Below are 17,546 nucleotides of genomic sequence, written 5' to 3' on the forward strand. Positions count from 1 at the left end.
ACTGTGTCCTCTTTCAAGCCCTGGAGAGAGTCCTGGGTAACCTCATCTCCCATACCCCCACTGAGTTTTCTGTTTGGGGGTCATAACTAGTGCTGTTTTATTATTTTGATGCCATATGGCCATGGAACCTGTGGGACATGCCATGACTCCTTATTTGAGAAGTCACTTTTGTAGGTGTCCAAGTGTTTCACAGACTATTTCAAAAGTCACTGACATAATGGCTGGGTGTGGTGGCTCACGCTTGTAATCTCAGCACTTTTGGAGGCCAAGGCAGGTGGATCACTGGAGGTCAGGAGTTTGAGACCAGCCTGGCCAACATGGTGAAACCCCATGTACTAAAAATACAAAAATTAGACAGGTGTGGTGGCACACACTTGTAGTACCAGCTATTAGGGAGGCCAAGGCAGGAGAATCACTTGAACCTGGGAGGCAGAGGTTGCAGTGAGCCAAGATTACACCACTGCACTCCAGCCTGGGTGATAGAGCTAGACTCCATCTCAAAAAAAAAAAAAAAAAAAAAAATCACTGACATAATTTTTAGATATCTGAAATGTTAACAGGAAAGAAGTAATCTCTTGATTCCTTTCCTACTGCCAATGGCTTCTTTTGACCTGCTTATTCAGTAAAGGGGAATCTATAAAAAAGCACACCAATGAGCCTCATGTTTCTTCCTGGTCTTTTATGGAGACTGTCAGAATGCATTTATACAGGAACAAGGCAAGAATCTGTCATATACACTTCAATTAAACAAAAATTGCACATCATTTCCAGGGCTTGTGGGATTAATCTTAAATAATAATTATATAGTTCTAACAGAAAACATGAAAATAACCCATAAAACTCTATCAAACTCAGTGACGGTATATTTTAAAATGCTTTATCACTCATGTTTATCATTGTATGAAGCTTAAGAAAATGGCCAGAACCACCTAGGTCTCCTCTGTGCTTTTTTTTTTTTTTGCTTTTCTTTGCAAAATATGAGTGATCCTATTCATTTTTTTGTTCATTTTAATGGCATCTCATTTAGTTTTTTTTTTTTTTTTTTTTTTGAGACGGAGTCTCGCTCTGTTGCCCAGGCTGGAGTGCAGTGGTGCAATCTCGGCTCACTGCAAGTTCTGCCTCCCGGGTTCACACCATTCTCCTGCCTCAGCCTCCCGAGTAGCTGGGACTACAGGCACACGCCACCACACCCGGCTAATTTTTTGTATTTTTAGTAGAGATGGGGCTTCACCATGTTAGCCAAGATGGTCTCGATCTCCTGACCTCGTGATCTGCCTGCCTTGGCCTCCCAAAGTGCTGGGATTACAGGCGTGAGCCACCGTGCCTGGCCTAGTGCTTTTTTTCTTTTCTTTTCTTTTTTTTTTTTAAAGCTTAACTCTCACCTTTTTCCAACTTTTTTCTAATTGATCTATATTCAGTCTTTAAAAAATCTAATCCAGTTTTTGATAAGATTGGTGAAGAGGATAAATTTGGTTAATATCTTCATGCATTCATAACTAGACAGGCTTGTTTTCTAAAATAATATATATTTTTTTGAGATGGAGTCTTGCTCTGTTACCCAGGCTTGAGTGCAGTGGCATGATCTTGGCTCACTGCAATCTCTGCCTCCTGGGTTCAAGCAATTCTCCTGCCTCAGTCTCTTGAGTAGCTGAAGCTACAGGCACCTGCCACCATCCTGACAGATTTTACAGATTTTTGTATTTTTAGTAGAGACGGGGTTTTACCATGTTGACCAGGCTGGTCCCGAACTCCTAGCCTCAAGTGATCCACCCACCTTGGCCTCCCAAAGTGCTGGGATTACAGGCGTGAGCCACCCACCACACCTGGACTGTTTTGTAAAATAATGGAAGAGGAATTCTATCTGATGCCATTTTACTTGCAATTATGGAAATAGTCTCTTTTCCCTAATAGTAAAACTTCAATGACAGAGTTGTATTAGTTGGTGGCTTACCCTCTAGCCTTTTGATAGTTTCAGCTGGGTGAGGTGACTGACACCTGTAATCCCAGCACTCTGGGAGGCTGAAGCAGGAGGATCAGTTGAGGTCAGGATTTCAAGACCAGCCTGGGCAGCGTGGTGAAACCCCATCTCCACCAAAAAATACAAAAATTAGCGAGGTGTGGTGGTGCGCACTTGTGGTCCCCAGCTACTTGGATGGCTGAGGCAGGAGAATCGCTTGAAGCTGGGAGGCAGAGGTTACAGTGAGCCGAGATAGCGTCACTGCACTCCAGCCTGGGTGACAGAGTGAGACTCCGTCTCAAAAAAAATAAAAATAAAAATAAAAATAAATAAATAAAATAAAATAAAAATGAAAAAAAAAGTCACCTTTTGATAGGTGATTGGGTGGGTTCTGGTAGAAATTTTTGCCATAGAGTTTGTTAAAAAATATCTGTGAAGTACTTACTGTGTGAGAGGTACCACATCGTTCACTGTGGTCAGAATGCTGTATGAAACAGAGCTCCTACTCCCATGAACTAGTGGGCAGTTAATACGTGCCATCAAGGGGAAGCACAGATGCAGCAAGAGGGTGCATGACCTTAGGGAAGATTTCCTTAAATGTTTGGGCTGAGATGTGAAGACTGAGCTAGGGACTACATAGGTGAAGAAGGGAGAAGCTTAGGTTCTGAGAAGGGGGAACAGCAGGTTTGCTGGGGAGGCTCTGAGAGGGGACTTGGAACATAGGAGGAGTGAGAATTTCAGGCCACAGTGACTGGCGTGCACGGAACCAGGGTAGAGGGGCTGGGTTGAAGCTGAGGAAGAAGGTGGGGAACATATGACGGGCAATAATGTTACCTTATTTTAGGCTGATAAGAGACACAATCAGATTTGCTATGTGAAATGATCATGCAGATCATGCAGGATCATGCAGGTCCAGAGAACAGGTTTTGAGGGGCACAGGTAGAAACCAGAAGACTAAGTTGTGGCAGCTGGCCAGTCAGGAGCAGCAGGGCGCTTGCACTGGGGAGGCGACAGTGAGATGGAGAGATGTGGACACCTTGGAGAGAGATTTAGCAGGTAATTGACAACATTTATAGTTTTGGAAAGTGTTAGCTTTCTTCACAGGAAGATCCCCTCATGATAAAGCATCAGTCATATAATACTAGTCAGAGCCTTGATTGATAGACCAGAAAGAGAAATCTTAATAATGGTTCACACCACTCTTGGGGCTGGACTGAGGAATGGTGCTTTTACTGAGTTTTTACCAAGGAAACAGACTATGAGGTATGGTCAGAAAAATCACCAGGGCCCACAGTTTGCCCCATCTGATACTGGTGAAATTCAGACCAGAGTAAGCAAATGAACAAATTAAGGTGCTTGTTCTTTTTTTTTTTTTTTTGGAGACGGAGTCTGGCACTGTCGCCCAGGGTAGAGTGCAGTGGCCGGATCTCAGCTCACTGCAAGCTTCGCCTCCCGGGTTTATGCCATTCTCCTGCCTCAGCCTCCCGAGTAGCTGGGACTACAGGCACCCGCCACCTTGCCCGGCTAGTTTTTTGTATTTTTTAGTAGAGACGGGGTTTCACTGCGTTAGCCAGGATGGTCTCGATCTCCTGACCTCGTGATCCGCCCGTCTCGGCCTCCCAAAGTGCTGAGATTACAGGCTTGAGCCACCGCGCCCCGCCAAGGTGCTTGTTCTTAACTCCATGTGGTGCTGATACTCAGACCAGTAGTTACTTCCTTACTTACTGTATATATGTATGCATGTATGTATTTATTTAAATTAGACACGTAGGTAGGAAGGTAGGTAGATACATAGACAGATGAGACAGGGTCTCACTATGTTGCCCAGGCTGGTCTCAAACTCCTAGACTCAAGCAGTCCTCCTGCCTTGGCCTCCCAAAGTGCTGGCATTACAGGTGTGAGCCACCATGCCTGGCCAATGGTCAGTACTTTACTGCAGAAGGATATTGGCATTTCAGTCCCTGATGGGAGTGGGAGGGTGGGGAAGGATTTAAAACAATGCCAATCCACTTTTCACATTTGATTCAAGTTTTTTTAAACCTTGCATTACAATTTTATTTCCTAATAGCTTGTCTTGACTTGTAGCTTCTGTTTATTATCTGGCACAGTCTGCTTTTCCTCTTTGGAATATTGACAAATTTTCTAGCTGTTGAGATATTTCTTTCCTAATTACTTTGTGACAAAGTAGTGCAGCAGAATCTGCTTCTAAGACATAGCCTGGTGTGAAGTAATTAGCTTACCAAGTAGACTGATCTTTCCTCATGTGAATTCACTTAACTACTGAAATAACAGCCAGTGTCACTATTGCATATTGAAAGAAACCCTTAATGAGATTCTTTTTTCTTTGTTGTAAATCAGCAAGAATTTATGCTCTTATTTTATCATTCCTGACAACCAAGGAGGTAAATATTTCATAAAATTACCTTGGGTGCACGTCATTATAAGATCTTGCCTATATCCAACAATAGTTAAATGATGTATTTCCTTAGTTAATGTCCCTATACATTAGAAACTACACTAGTAACATGGTTAAGACTTACATATTGTGATAGTGATGGTTAATGTGGAAAATTACTATGCTATAAAATGAAGTGTTCAGAGCACATACTCTTCAGCCAGACTGCTGAGAGTTAAAGTCCCTGCTCTTCTATTTATCAGCTGTATGACCTTGAGTAAGTTGCTTAACTTCCCTGTTCTCAGTTTCATCACATGTGAAATGGGGATAATAGAAGTACTGGGTTGTCCATGTAAAGAACTGAAAATACTACCCTAGCATGATGAATGCCATAAGTGGTCTATCAGAGCTAGCTGATTTTGTTGTTATATTTAACGAGCACAGAAAAGCTGATGGGAAACACTGATTACTATGGCTCTAGGAAATATTTTTATATATTCTTTTTGTTTCTTCCTAGCTTTTCCTAAGCCCAAGTGGGACTGTCAATTATTTGATTCTTATTCTGAGTCACTGCCGGCAAATCAACAACCTCGTGACTTGAATCGGATGGAGGTAAAGATTTTCGTATGCTGATAAATAAGGATGTGTATGGAGTTAAATCCATTAGCCTATGTTCTTTATGAACTCTGGAAAATGAACTTTTTTTTTTTTTGCTTGAAAATGAGCTTTTATAACATTTCCTTTTTGTACTTGGTAATTATTAATACTTTGATGCTCAGCCTTTCAGATCTAGACACCAGATGTATCTATAATTTTTCCCCTTTTCTCCCTAAAACTGGATGTGCTAAAGTAAGTAACATAATCTCTAGACCTTCTAGATGCGAAAAGTAGATATAGCCAAACTAAGCCAGAAAATTCTAGCCAAGTTATTTACTTTAACCAAGCTTTAATTCCCTAGTAAATAATTTTAATTGTATTTTTATCAGTTGGGCATTAATAAGCTATACTGAACCAGAACTGCTTTGAGAAGAGGTTTGAAGACTTTATATGAGGGCCCCAAATCACATTCGGAATTCCTTCAGGGTTTTTAGCTTTTGGACCAAAGGAGGACTGATTTGGATGATCCCCAAAAGGAACTTGGAGAATTCCCCCAGTGTTGGGCCATGGATGGAAGGACTTAGCCAAGTGCTTAGGGAGCCTTAGCTATGGATCAATAAATAGGAGTTGTTATTGTTGTCATCACCACTGTCATTATCATCATTATCACCATTATGATTACTATGATGACAACTTAGGATACCTGCTGTTCCCTTCCTTAAAAAATTTGGAAATGTTTAATAAATGGAGCTTTATTCACAGACTCCTGTTAGAGTCCTCTGACCCTAGTTGAAACCATTGCAAGATGATAGAAGTCAAAGGCAGGGAACAGGGACATTTCTTTAATTTCTTGTGACTGTGCATGATGATTTATTCTCTCACATGAGGCCCTCATGCCTGTAGCGTGTATTATGGATGGCATCGTCTGCTCCCCTGTGAGCCAGTCAAGCCTGCCTTTCCAGTGCTCCTCTGACTAACATCTCTGTTTGCCACTTTGCTTTTCTTTCTTTGAGTTGTATCCTCCATGATACTTTCCTCAGATTTCTACTCATGGGAAAAAGACATAAAGAAAAGTCACTTCAGGAGGAATGACAGATGTGCATTTGAAGAATTTTGGTTAAAATTTTTTTTTTTCTGCAGAATGCATATGACAGAGACAGATAAAATAGTTTGCCACTTTTCATGGCCCTTGGTTTACTTTGGAGATTCTAGCAGTGTTTAAAGAGCTTTGTTTATCAAACCAGGATGGATACTTCTATGACTCTCTGACTCTGTGTGTGTATATATGTGTATGATGGCCCCCCTGCTTGCATAAAATGATGAAGTTATTAGTTGATCTTCTTTTAAAATGGCCATAAAATCTGTTACACACACACACACACACACACACACACATACACCCCGATGTCTTTTATACTCTTACACACACACACACACACACACACACACCCTGATGTCTTTTATACTCTGTTACACACACACATACACACACACACAGAGTCTCTCTCGCTGTCTCTTTGTCTCTCTCTCTCTCTCTAATGTCCTGGATGACGTTACATATATTCACCTTTGTGGATGTTATATGCAGCTAGCTTTATATAGTTTTGTATACTTTAAGTGACCTTCTTGGGGAGGGGAGATTAAAAACTACCTAGTCTTTTTTTTTTTTTTTTGGCCCTATCCAAAGAAGAAAGCAAAACAACAACAAAAAAATCCCTCTTTTCCAACCAAATTGTTATTTTTGAGGATGCTATGGTTTTAGACAATGAATGCAGTAAACAGAATTCAAGGACAAAGTAATAGGGTTAATTGATGGTTTGTTCATTTAAGAAGTATGGGTCAGATTGCAATAATGATTCAGTATTTCATGTTCTTCTAAACTATTACTGATTTTTCTTTCTACCAATCTTTTAATATATCATGAATGCATGGAGTTTAATTAGATTTTGGAACTAGCGCTGTGATTGATGACTCCAGTATAGGTGGTTGTGTTCTGAACAAAGCTGCAGCTGATTTAGGTCCCAGGTCATGAGAAATTGGCTTAGTGATACATCTTTTTCTAAAGACAGCAGAGCTGTAGCCATGCACTTATTTCCATTAAGAATTACAGATGATAATTTCAGGTATATTTCTCTTTATGAGTGTCTCTTAGATTACTGGATTTCTTTCTTTTTCTAAACAGCTTTACTGATAGAGACTTTACATACCATACCCATTAAAGTATATAATTCAGTAATTTTTATTATATTAACAGTTGTTCCACCATCACTACAGTTTAATTTTAGAACATCATCAGCCCAAAGAGAAACCCAATACTCATGAGCAGTCACTTCCTATTCCTCTGTCTCTGCCAGCCTCTGATAATCACTAATCTATTTTCTGTCTCTAGATTTGCCTATTCTGGACATTTCATATAAATGGAAGCATATAGTATGTAATGTTTTGTGACCGTATTCTTTCACTTAGTATAATGTTTTCAAGGTTCACTCAGATCATAACATGTATCAGTGCTTCATTCCTTTTTAATGCTGAATAATATTGCATCGTATGGATATGCTACATTTTGTTTGTCCATTCATCAGTTGATGGACATTTGCATTGCTTCCACTTTTAGCTATTATAAATAATGCTACTATGAACATAGATGTACAGGTTTTTGTGTGGATGTGTGTTTTCGGTTCTCTTGAGTATATACCTAGGAGTGGAGTTGTTGGATTGTATCATAACTTTTTGAGGAATCACCAAACTGGTTTCCAAAGCAACTATACTATTTTACATTCTTCCACTAGCAGTGTATGAGGGTTCCAATTTTCCCAATAAGTATTTGTTAATACTTATTGTCTGACTTTTTGATTTTAGACACCCTAGTGGAATTAAGTGGTGTCTCATTGTGGTTTTGATTTGAGTTTCCTAATGATTAATGACATTGAGCATCTTTTTGTGTGCTTATTAGCCATTTGTATATCTTTTTTGGTGAAGTGTCTAAGTCCTTTGTCCATTTTAAAATTGAATTACTTGTCTACTATTGAATTGTAAGTGTTCTTGTGCTTTTGGCATCATATCTAAGAAACCATTGCCTAATATTAAATCACGAAGATTTACTCCCGTGTTTTCTTCTAAGAGATTTTTGTTTTTGTCTTTTTTTGTTTTGTTTTTTGAGATGCAATCTCACTCTATTGCCAGGCTGGAGTGCAGTGGCATGATCTCAGCTCATTTGCAACCTCTGCCTCCCGGGTTCAAACGATTCTCCTGCCTCAGCCTCCTGAGTAGCTGGGACTACAGGTGTGCGCCACCAAGCCCAGATAATTTTCTATTTTTAGTAGAGATGGGATTTCACCATGTTGGCCAGGATGGTCTCGATCTCTTGACCTTGTGATCCGCCCACCTCGGCCTCCCATAGTGCTGGGATTACAGGCATGAACCACTGAGTCTGGCCTCTTCTAAGAGTTTTATAGTTTTAGACCTTTACATTTAGGCGTGTGATTAATTTTGAGTTAATTTTTGTGTATGTTCTGAGGAAGAGGTCCAACTTTATTTTTTTGTATGTGGATTTCTAGTCATCCCAGCACCATTTATTGAAAAGACACTTTTTTCCCCTTTGAATTGTCTTGCACCCTTTTTGGAAATCAACTGACCGTAAATGTAAGGGTTTATTTCTGGGTTTTCAGTTCTATTCTATTGATCTGTATGTTTATGATTATGCCAGTACCACAGTGTCTTGATAATTTTAGATTTGTAGTAAGTTTTGAAATCAGGAAGTGTGAATTCTTTAACTTTGTTCCTCTTTTTCAAGAATATTTTGCTATTCTGACTTCCTTGCATTTCCATATGAAATTTAGGACAAGCTTGCCAAATTCTGACAAAAAAAGATTGCATTGAATTTGTAGATCAGTTTGGAGAGTATGGCCACCTTACCAATATTAAGTCTTCTAACTCATCAGCATGAGATGTCTTTCCATTTATTTAATTTCTTTCAACAGTTTTTTGAGATTTCTTTTTATCTACATTGCCTACTTTTAAATTATGTTATTCTCCAAAGGGGTCTGATTTGTAATGCAGGTGGCAAAAGACAATGAAGGAAATGCACTGTTACGGTACATTGTTCTATTGGAGATAGTAGACTTCGGATAGGAAATTATATCTAGATACTTCATTTTAATGAGTAAATCTCAGCACTATATGAGGCCGAGGTGGGCGGATCACGAGGTTAGGAGATCGAGACCATCCTGGCTAACACAGTGAAACCCTGTCTCTGCTAAAAATACAAAAAATTAGCCGGACGTGGTGGCACGTGCCTGTAGTCCCAGATACTCAGGAGGCTGAGGCAGGAGAATCGCTTGAACCTGGGAGGCGGAGGTTGCAGTGAACCAAGACTGTGCCACTGCACTCCAGCCTGGGGGACAGAGCAGGATTCCATCTCAAAAACAAACAAACAAACAAACAAACAAACAAACAAACAAACAATTACTTGAGTGAAGACTGTTAAATCCTAGACCAGTTTTCTACTAAGTAATACTTCGGTCTCTTTCTTGGGAATAGTTTAAAACAACAGTTTAAAACAAAAGTGTTGCTTATCTCTCTGGGGTTGTTTAGGTTCTGAGAGGTAAACCAATTAACTTTTTGGAACACCAGATGGCTCCAGGAATTTGCTCTCTTTCCTTCAAGATAAATGTTACAATTTATCTTTATTTGATTTGTGACTATGTTTTAAATATAAACAGTATCAAAAGGCATATGATGACAAGTCTTCCATCTACCAAGTCACCTTTCAATTCTTACATATCTTTCCAGAGTTTGTGTATATAAATAAAGCAAATGTGAATATATATTATTCTTTAGTCTTATAGGCCTTAGAGTGCATATTCTTTTCCAGCTTTGAGGTATAATTGACAAAAATATATATTTACGGTGTTTTGATCTGTGTATATGAAATGATTACTGCAATCAAACTAATTAACATATCTGTCACCTCTCACATAGTTACCTTTTTTTTTTGGTATGGTGAGAACATTTAAGATCAATTCCCTTAGCAGTTTTCAAATATACCATACATTGTTATTAACTATAGTTAGAATGTGTGTTAAATTGAGAATTTATAAGAAATAAATTTACAGTAAGTAGATTTTAAACGGTTTAAAACTAATTCATACTTAATAGATTTGGGTATTCACATTAGTGTAAGTGAGGACTTCCCCCCGTTTGCATTAGGAGAAAATGTTAATCTGCTTATTGTAAAATTCTTTTATCCCATAACAAGAAGGCTGTTTTAATCAGGTTTAGACACCGTCTGCATGACAGATTTTGGCAAACACCCACATTGTGGGGCCACTTGTCAGAACTTCTTTGTGTTTGTGAAAAAATACATAAAGGACAGGTTTGTTCTTGGCCAAATGGACAAGAGTTGCTATGCAATTCTGTGGCTGAATCCCAGTCTGAATTCAGATTTAATACATGTCCCTTAATCTGAATCATATTTTTCCTCTGTGTATGTAAAATTTCAATACAAATTAACATACACCTCACTAGGAACCTAAAAAAAATAAGATAGTATTAAATGCAGGGTTTACTGCAGATGGAAATGTTGGCAAGAAATAATAGCTTTTAAGATATTTTCGACTGGGCACGGTGGCTCACGCCTGTAATCTAGCACTTTGGGAGGCTGAGGCGGGCGGATCACAAGGTCAGGAAATCGAGACCATCCTGGCTAACACAGTGAAAGCCTATCTCTACTAAAAATACAAAAAATTAGCCGGGCGTGGTGGTGGGTGCCTATAGTCCCAGCTACTCGGGAGGCTGAGGCAGGAGAATGGCGTGAACCCGGGAGGTGGAGGTTGCAGTGAGTCGAGATCAAGCCACTGCACTCCAGCCTGAGCAACAGTGCGAGACTTCGTCTCAAAAAAAAAACAAAATTTTTTTTTCATCATATGTGTGCATCACTTAATTTCTGTTCCAACCAGTTTAATTCATTTACTTTTCTTTTTCAAAGAAGACATCTGTTAAAGACATGGCTGACCTTCCTGTCCCTACCCAGGATGTGACTAGTGATGACAAACAAGGTAGGAAAAGAATCAGTTTTCTTCCTTAACCAACGTTCTACCTCTGTTATCTTATCTACTCCTCTTGGAATGGTGGCTTCTAGAGCATATGAGGGTGGTTCTCAGCATGTAAACACATTTGGATAGAGTAAGTAGTTCAAATCATTGTCATAAAACAGTAGTTCACAAAGTGGTAGCAAGAGCTTGAGTGTCCAGAGTCTTCCAACTCATTGGCCCTTTAGTCTTTGCTGACCCTCAGGCTACTCTTAACACCTTACACTGGAATCTGATCATGGCAATTAGGAAATGACTGGAAGCTGAACGAATTGAGTGCTTAACATGTGTTTGCAGATGTGATCCCAGACATCAGTGTAAATGCACATTTGCACACCGTTCTAATCCATGAGGAAGTTCTCTTCTGGACAGAGCTTTTGTCCTTAGCGTTTATCTGTTCTTGTCTTTGTGAGTGTGGGAGTGTGACATGGAACCCAGCTATAATTTTCCTATCTTACTGGGCAGCTGAGAAGCAGTGCTGCACAGCATTCCGTGTTAGAGCTACTGCCAGGGATGAGTTGGCCTGGGAATATCTAGAAGTGTGGGAGGGACCCTCTCCCCCACCTCCTACACTTTGTATAGTGCTTTATAATCTACCAGGTCCTTCCTCATATACTGTCTTATTCAGTCCTCACAAAACTGAATGGAGGCTGGTAAGTTTTATCACCTGAAATTTAGAGGTGAGTAAACTAAAATTCAGACACTATGAATCATTTGCCTAGTTATTAAGAAAAAGATTTGGGACAAAAACCAAGATTTTTTCTAAGCCTCAAGCCAGTATTCTGCCTGTTATTTGATATTGATTTACTACCCATGAATAAGAGGCTTATTTGAAGGGACTAAAAATCAGTGAAGCTATTTCAGGTTTTATTGTTGAGGCCTGCCATTGATTAGGCATTGTATGGGGGCTAAACATGAAAAATAAGTTTTCCATTAAGCGACAGTAATTGCATGTTCTCTATTTAAATACTTGTTTGGGAAAGACAGGTAGAAGTGGACATTGTCTGCGGTAGCATGTACTCTGACCATTCTCCTAACTACAGTGGAATAACTGGGCAAACTATAAAAATATTGAAACCTGGATTGCACAACCAGGGGTTCTCACGTCATCAGTCTGGGTGTCAGAAATGAAAGAGCGAGAAACTCCCAATACTTCCTGGTAATACTCCTCCTATCTGCTTGAGGTGCTGTCTCTGGGAAGTTGAAAATACATCTTTGCTCTTTGTAGAAGGAGAACCTATTTCCATACTCCAGGAGGTCTTTATTGTTTTAGTAAATGCTATAGCAACTTTTAGAGGTTTGTGAGACCTGTTTTTGTAAGTGATGACTAGCAATTCTTTGTTTTAATCCAATTTGCCTCAGAAATGACATTTTATAGTTTCAATTTTTTTTCCTCTTTTCCCTTTCTTGTTGCTTAAAAAAACAAAGCACCACTAGCTTTGAAAAGTACTATCAATGAAGCCTTATCAAAGGACGTGTCTGAGGATCCAGGTAGGAGAAAACCATTTTTGTATATTCTATATAATTATTTTTAAATAAAAAACAGCAAGTCAGTGAGTAGAAGATTGATACCTCTGTGATAGTGTGTCTGTTTCTCTCTATTTATTTGTCTTGTATTTTATTACAAGGAAACCTTTTGGCTTTTTACCCTTTCTCTCTTTTCAGGTATGAGAACAGGGTGATATCTTTTCAAGTTTTTAAGTTTCACTGAAAGGATCACTCCGTGTGAATATAGGGTCATGTTACTAAGTGCAAACTTGAGAAGGCTTGAGGCTGAGATGATTTCAACAAGGCATTTTGGGTTTTGTGTAGAGTAAGAAACTTATGGGGTAGATCAATTGGAGGCCCAGAGTTGGTATTTTCCATTTCCAAAGCAGAAATCTCAAATATTTTTATTATACTTCACCACCAGGAAGGCAACTATATGTGCTTATATATGGAGTGAATTCCAAGAAGAAAAATAAAAGTTGTACAGTTTTTTGGAGAGTCAGACCTGTATCTGTGGAGTCATGGAGAATGGCTGCCCCTGTGTCCTCAGCTCTCTGTTGATGGAGCCATCATTGAACCAAGTTGAATCTAGTTAAAAACAAAGTGACTACAGAAGACATTACTATTTGGAGCTCTAGTTATAAGGACATGAAAGAAGTTGTTGCTTTCTCTTTTGCTGTTATCTTTCTTGCATATTTTAAATAAGTCAATCATGTTTGTTGTGATAAGCTAGCTATCATCCTGGGCTTATTTGTTGAACGCTGGAACAGAGGAATCAATATAATGTTGAGGCTTATGCTGTGGTACAATATTTCCCAAATGTCAAGTTCATTCAGAGTTTCAAAGAGAGATGGGTGGAGGGAGAGGAAGGAATTGGAGGAGTGGGAGAAAAATACGGTAGGGGGAAGGAGAAAGAGAGAATATGAGAATGAGAATAAATATGAATGAATATGGATGATGGATTTCAATTATGGAGGCCTGAGAAACTGTATTTTTTGGCAGCGCCCCAGTTGGTTCTGGTACATAGCCTGTTTTGGGAACCACCAGCTGTGGAAGGTGATGCTACAAAATAGAAAATTAAGGTTATAGATCAACCATGACTCCAAAAGTGATGGGAATTCCGAAGCTTAATTTTGACTTTTGAAACAGATTTGAATTCATTCCTTATTGGGTGAAATGTTCTGTTAATGTAGGCCAACACCTGGGGCAGTTCTTTCTAGCTCTTATTTCTGGAGCTAAAGTGGATGCATTCCAGTTTCGTAAACTTCATGTTGTCGTATTAGTAAAAGCTGTTTAAATTTGGAGTGTTAAATTGGTGCTTCTCCAACAGCCTTTAAGTATCATAACTCTTCCTACTTTTTTTTTTTTAAGGGATTTTAGCACAAGATCAAGTGTCATCTGGGGCATGAGCTTTAGATCTCATTTTAAACATTCCTTCATTGACTAGGACATGGCATCACCAAATAAAACTCAACAGGTGTGCCACAGCATGGGAAGTATGTGGGAATTGATTTCACATTGTGCCTGGGAGCATGCTATGTGTTTTCTGATTTGTTTTTCCCACTACTGCCCCTCTCTGGGTATGAGGGAGTTCCTCATCTTAAACATAGTTAATCCCCCCTTTTCTGGGAAATGTTTGGATTCCCAGTGGGAGACACAAGAGTTTCAAGGTGGTGATTTAGAATTCTGGATGGCTGTCCTTCCATGTGTACCTCAGTTCAGTTGCTGCCTTTTGGAGGGTTAATCTCTAGGCCTGCTCCTCTTTCCGTTCCCATTTCCTGGAAAGATGACATGCCTTGAGTGTTCTAGGAAGTTGGCATTCCTCTTTCTAGCTACACGAGAAGCTATGATCCGTTTGTTGTAATTGCTGAGAGTGTCTATATTAGCGGAGTCTTAAGAGATTTTTTTAACCAATATCCCATTCCAACCTAATTCAACAGAGCACCATGCACAATGATGGTCTTTTTCTTGATGTCTCTGGCCCATGTTGAGGTGTTTTCAGCTGGTTCACCCTCACAGTGCTGTCTTTAGACTGCTGTTGGTGATTCTAACAGCTGCTCCATTGCCAACTATCACCCCATGTTTTTATTGGGGTAGAGCAGTTCTGTCCTTCTGTTACCTGCTCCCACCTGAACCTCCTTTGCTGTCCTAGAAGGAACTAAATTTAGAAACCACATTTCCAGGCTTGAAAAATTAGGAACCTTTATTTATGCACTCTACAATAGTAGTATTTTGCAATTCTAAAGTACATTCAGTTTTTAAAGTACTTTCACCATATCTGTCCCTGTGAGAAAGAGACTGCATTTTTATTGCCTTTGTTTTCTAGGTGAGGAGACTGAGGTTCAGGGAAGTAACAGCTAGTTAGTGTCATGGCCAGGAGGAGGGCCTTAGTTTCAGGACTCCTGGCCTGGTCTCTAGTCCTGTCTCTCCACTACTCATCCACACCCTCACCCCATCTGTCTGTCTGTCTGTCTATCTCTCACCAGCAGGGCTCACCCCTCCTTCCACACCCATCCCTACCAGCAAAAAGACAAAGATAATGGCAGTTGACAAAGGAATTAACAGTCACCATGGTCTGGTTTGGGGAACAGTATTTTATCATGTCCGGGACCTCTCCTACCCACGTATTTCTTGAAAGCAGTGGGGCCTGAGGGAGAAGAGGGCCACGGAGCCAGCTGCAGGCAGCCTGCGCAGAGGGCTTCCCCAGCTCTGCGGTGAGTCTGGTCCACTCTGTCCACCCAGCCCCAAGGCAGCCTCCTGGGCTGGGAGAGAGGCTTCCTGAGGCTGCTTTCTTTGCTGCCTGGGGTTTGTAGGAGGGAGGGAGATCTTTTTCTGTCCATATCCAGGTGCAGGTGCACGATAATGGGCAAAAGAGGACTCAAACTTCTTGGGTTTTCCAGGCTTTCCTGCACTCTGGCAGCATTTCAGCTGTTTGAAGCTGGAAGACCCCTGTGTTCTCACTACAACAAGCCAAAATGCTTGGGTTGGGAGAAGTGCATCTCTTGTGCAGCTGACCAGTAGTTTGCTTTGTGCCTTGTTAGCATTTATGAGGATTTTTGCCTCCCCTCTCTGCCCTGTTACCTAACCCAAGGATTTTAATGATCATCATAAATTCAGGCTGCTTCATACCAAGGAGGGTTTTTATCTTTGGAGCAATGTAAAAGAGGATGAGATAATGCAGTGAGACATTTTCTTTTTGGAAGAATTCATGCAAACAAAGACATTACATTCTTCTTGTTCTGTGTTACTAGCACCTTTTCTATGATTTTTAATGACATTTTATGATGAAAAATTTGCAATGTTTGTAACACCTGAGCATAGCTACTGGTTCCTAAAGTTGTCTTCCATAGAGGATTGAAAGCATAAAAAGAGGATTAGCATTTTTGTAAATGTTTCTAATTACGCCTCACAACTTGTGATGGGGAAGAAGGCTCTATGGGTGTTGGCAGTGAGCAAGTTAGTTTATGATTTAAATTTGATGAGGAAAAGTCATATGGCTGGGAAAAGATTCAGCAATTTTTTTTCATAATTCTCTGTATGATTTGGTCACAGAGATGTGGGACACAAGGATATTTTCTTACAGGAGAAGCTGTATAGCTCATTTCCACTTACTTGTGAGAGCTTTGTTTTTTTGTGGCCATGCTGCTCTGGTAGTGTTTTTTTGTTTTTTGTTTTGTTTTGTTTTGTTTTTTAATGTAGTTAGATAGACTTCTTCCTATCCTTCAGGGTAGACTGGTTCAAAATCTATTACTAGACTATCATGATAGACCAAGAAACCCTCAAGTGTGAATCCATCGTTATATAAAAAAGACAACCCCCTTGAAAGGGGTTGTCTTTTTATACTGGAATGTGTTCATTAATCAACTTGAATTTGAGAATGGCCTCTCAAATAGTGCTCTGGCCAAAGGAAAAATATGCTGGGTTTTCTTTCTTTTTAATCGTTCCTTTAGATTTTGAAATAAAACAAGGAAATCATGAAAATGTGGGAGATGTCCAGTTCTCCACATAGGCATTTTTACCTCACATTTGCCTGTTGATGTGTTCTGTACTAGCCCAGGTGCTGCATATAAACTTGTTTAACTGCAGAAATGAAACCCAAGCAAACAACAAATAATCTTTGTTTCAGCAACTTCCAAGGATTCCAACAGTCTCAAAGCAAGACCAAGATCCAGGTAGTGTTCATTTAATTTCTGCTTTAATGCCCTTTGTGCCCTGCCCCCTGCCTAGAAATAAGAACCACAAACCAAAAACCCAACCCATGATTTCCTCTTCCTTTAGATGTAAAGCTTAGGGTATGATCCATTTCACTCATGCGTGGCCTGATGGGAACATGCAGTAATGCTGGGAGCCTTGGTTTCTGTGGTCACTAGTGCTAGAAGGTGGTCACTAGTGCCCTATGGCCCCTCAACATGAAGTGGATTGTGTGAGATGACCCAGTTGTTGCAAGATGATAACTAATAGGGGGAAGTAGCTTTGGAAAGAGGAAAATATGGGTAAGGTAACAAACACGAAAATTTGCTATCATGACAAGGTGAACACCAAAAAGTAAAAAGTCTGGGTAATAAAATCTAGAGTAGGGAAAGAAAATGCTTGTGATAACTTCAGTGAAGCTTGCAGCTTCAGGTAAGCAATGTTTATGGTCTGTTTGAGCCTATCTTAGTGCCCCTCTCGGCTTCACATTTTTTAAGAGGCTATTAAAAGAGAGAAAGCCAGTAAGGCAGAGCTGTGGTTGATGTGAGACTCAGAAAAGAGGCGCAGAGGGGAAATACAGAGACACTAATAGAATTAATCCATTAAGGAAGGGAAATGGTATTGGTACTGTATTTCACTGGTAGAACTGCAGTGTAAGATAGGATACCAAGGATACCATGTGTGTGCTTTCTGTTTTGCTTTGGCTCTTAGAGACATTTTCCCCTCCTTTGCCTACTAGACACAATCCTGAAAAAGTAAATTTAAGTCTGATCATATTTAATATGCTTGAAATACTGATATTTAAGGAACCTCATCTCTTTGTAAGTCA

At 39.8% G+C, this 17,546-nt stretch overlaps 1 protein-coding gene across 31 annotated transcripts in view; it reads left to right on the forward strand.

Annotated features, from left to right (window-relative positions):
• The window catches only part of REPS2 (RALBP1 associated Eps domain containing 2), a 200,772-nt gene that overhangs the window by 107,219 nt on the left and 76,007 nt on the right, over positions 1-17,546 (forward strand). For 7 of the 31 annotated variants that reach the window (XM_015443485.4, XM_015443490.4, XM_015443486.4 and 4 more), the window contains 4 exons: positions 4,870-4,964; positions 10,936-11,005; positions 12,467-12,529; positions 16,653-16,698. In XM_015443485.4, the coding sequence (XP_015298971.3) occupies positions 4,870-4,964; positions 10,936-11,005; positions 12,467-12,529; positions 16,653-16,698 (274 nt within the window). The remainder of the gene's footprint in view (positions 1-4,869; positions 4,965-10,935; positions 11,006-12,466; positions 12,530-16,652; positions 16,699-17,546) is intronic. The other 24 variants (XM_065538244.2, XM_065538246.2, XM_074029078.1 and 21 more) reach the window with 10 other exon arrangements.

This window comes from Macaca fascicularis, chromosome X, assembly GCF_037993035.2.
Source record: "Macaca fascicularis isolate 582-1 chromosome X, T2T-MFA8v1.1".
Lineage (NCBI taxonomy): Eukaryota > Metazoa > Chordata > Mammalia > Primates > Cercopithecidae > Macaca > Macaca fascicularis.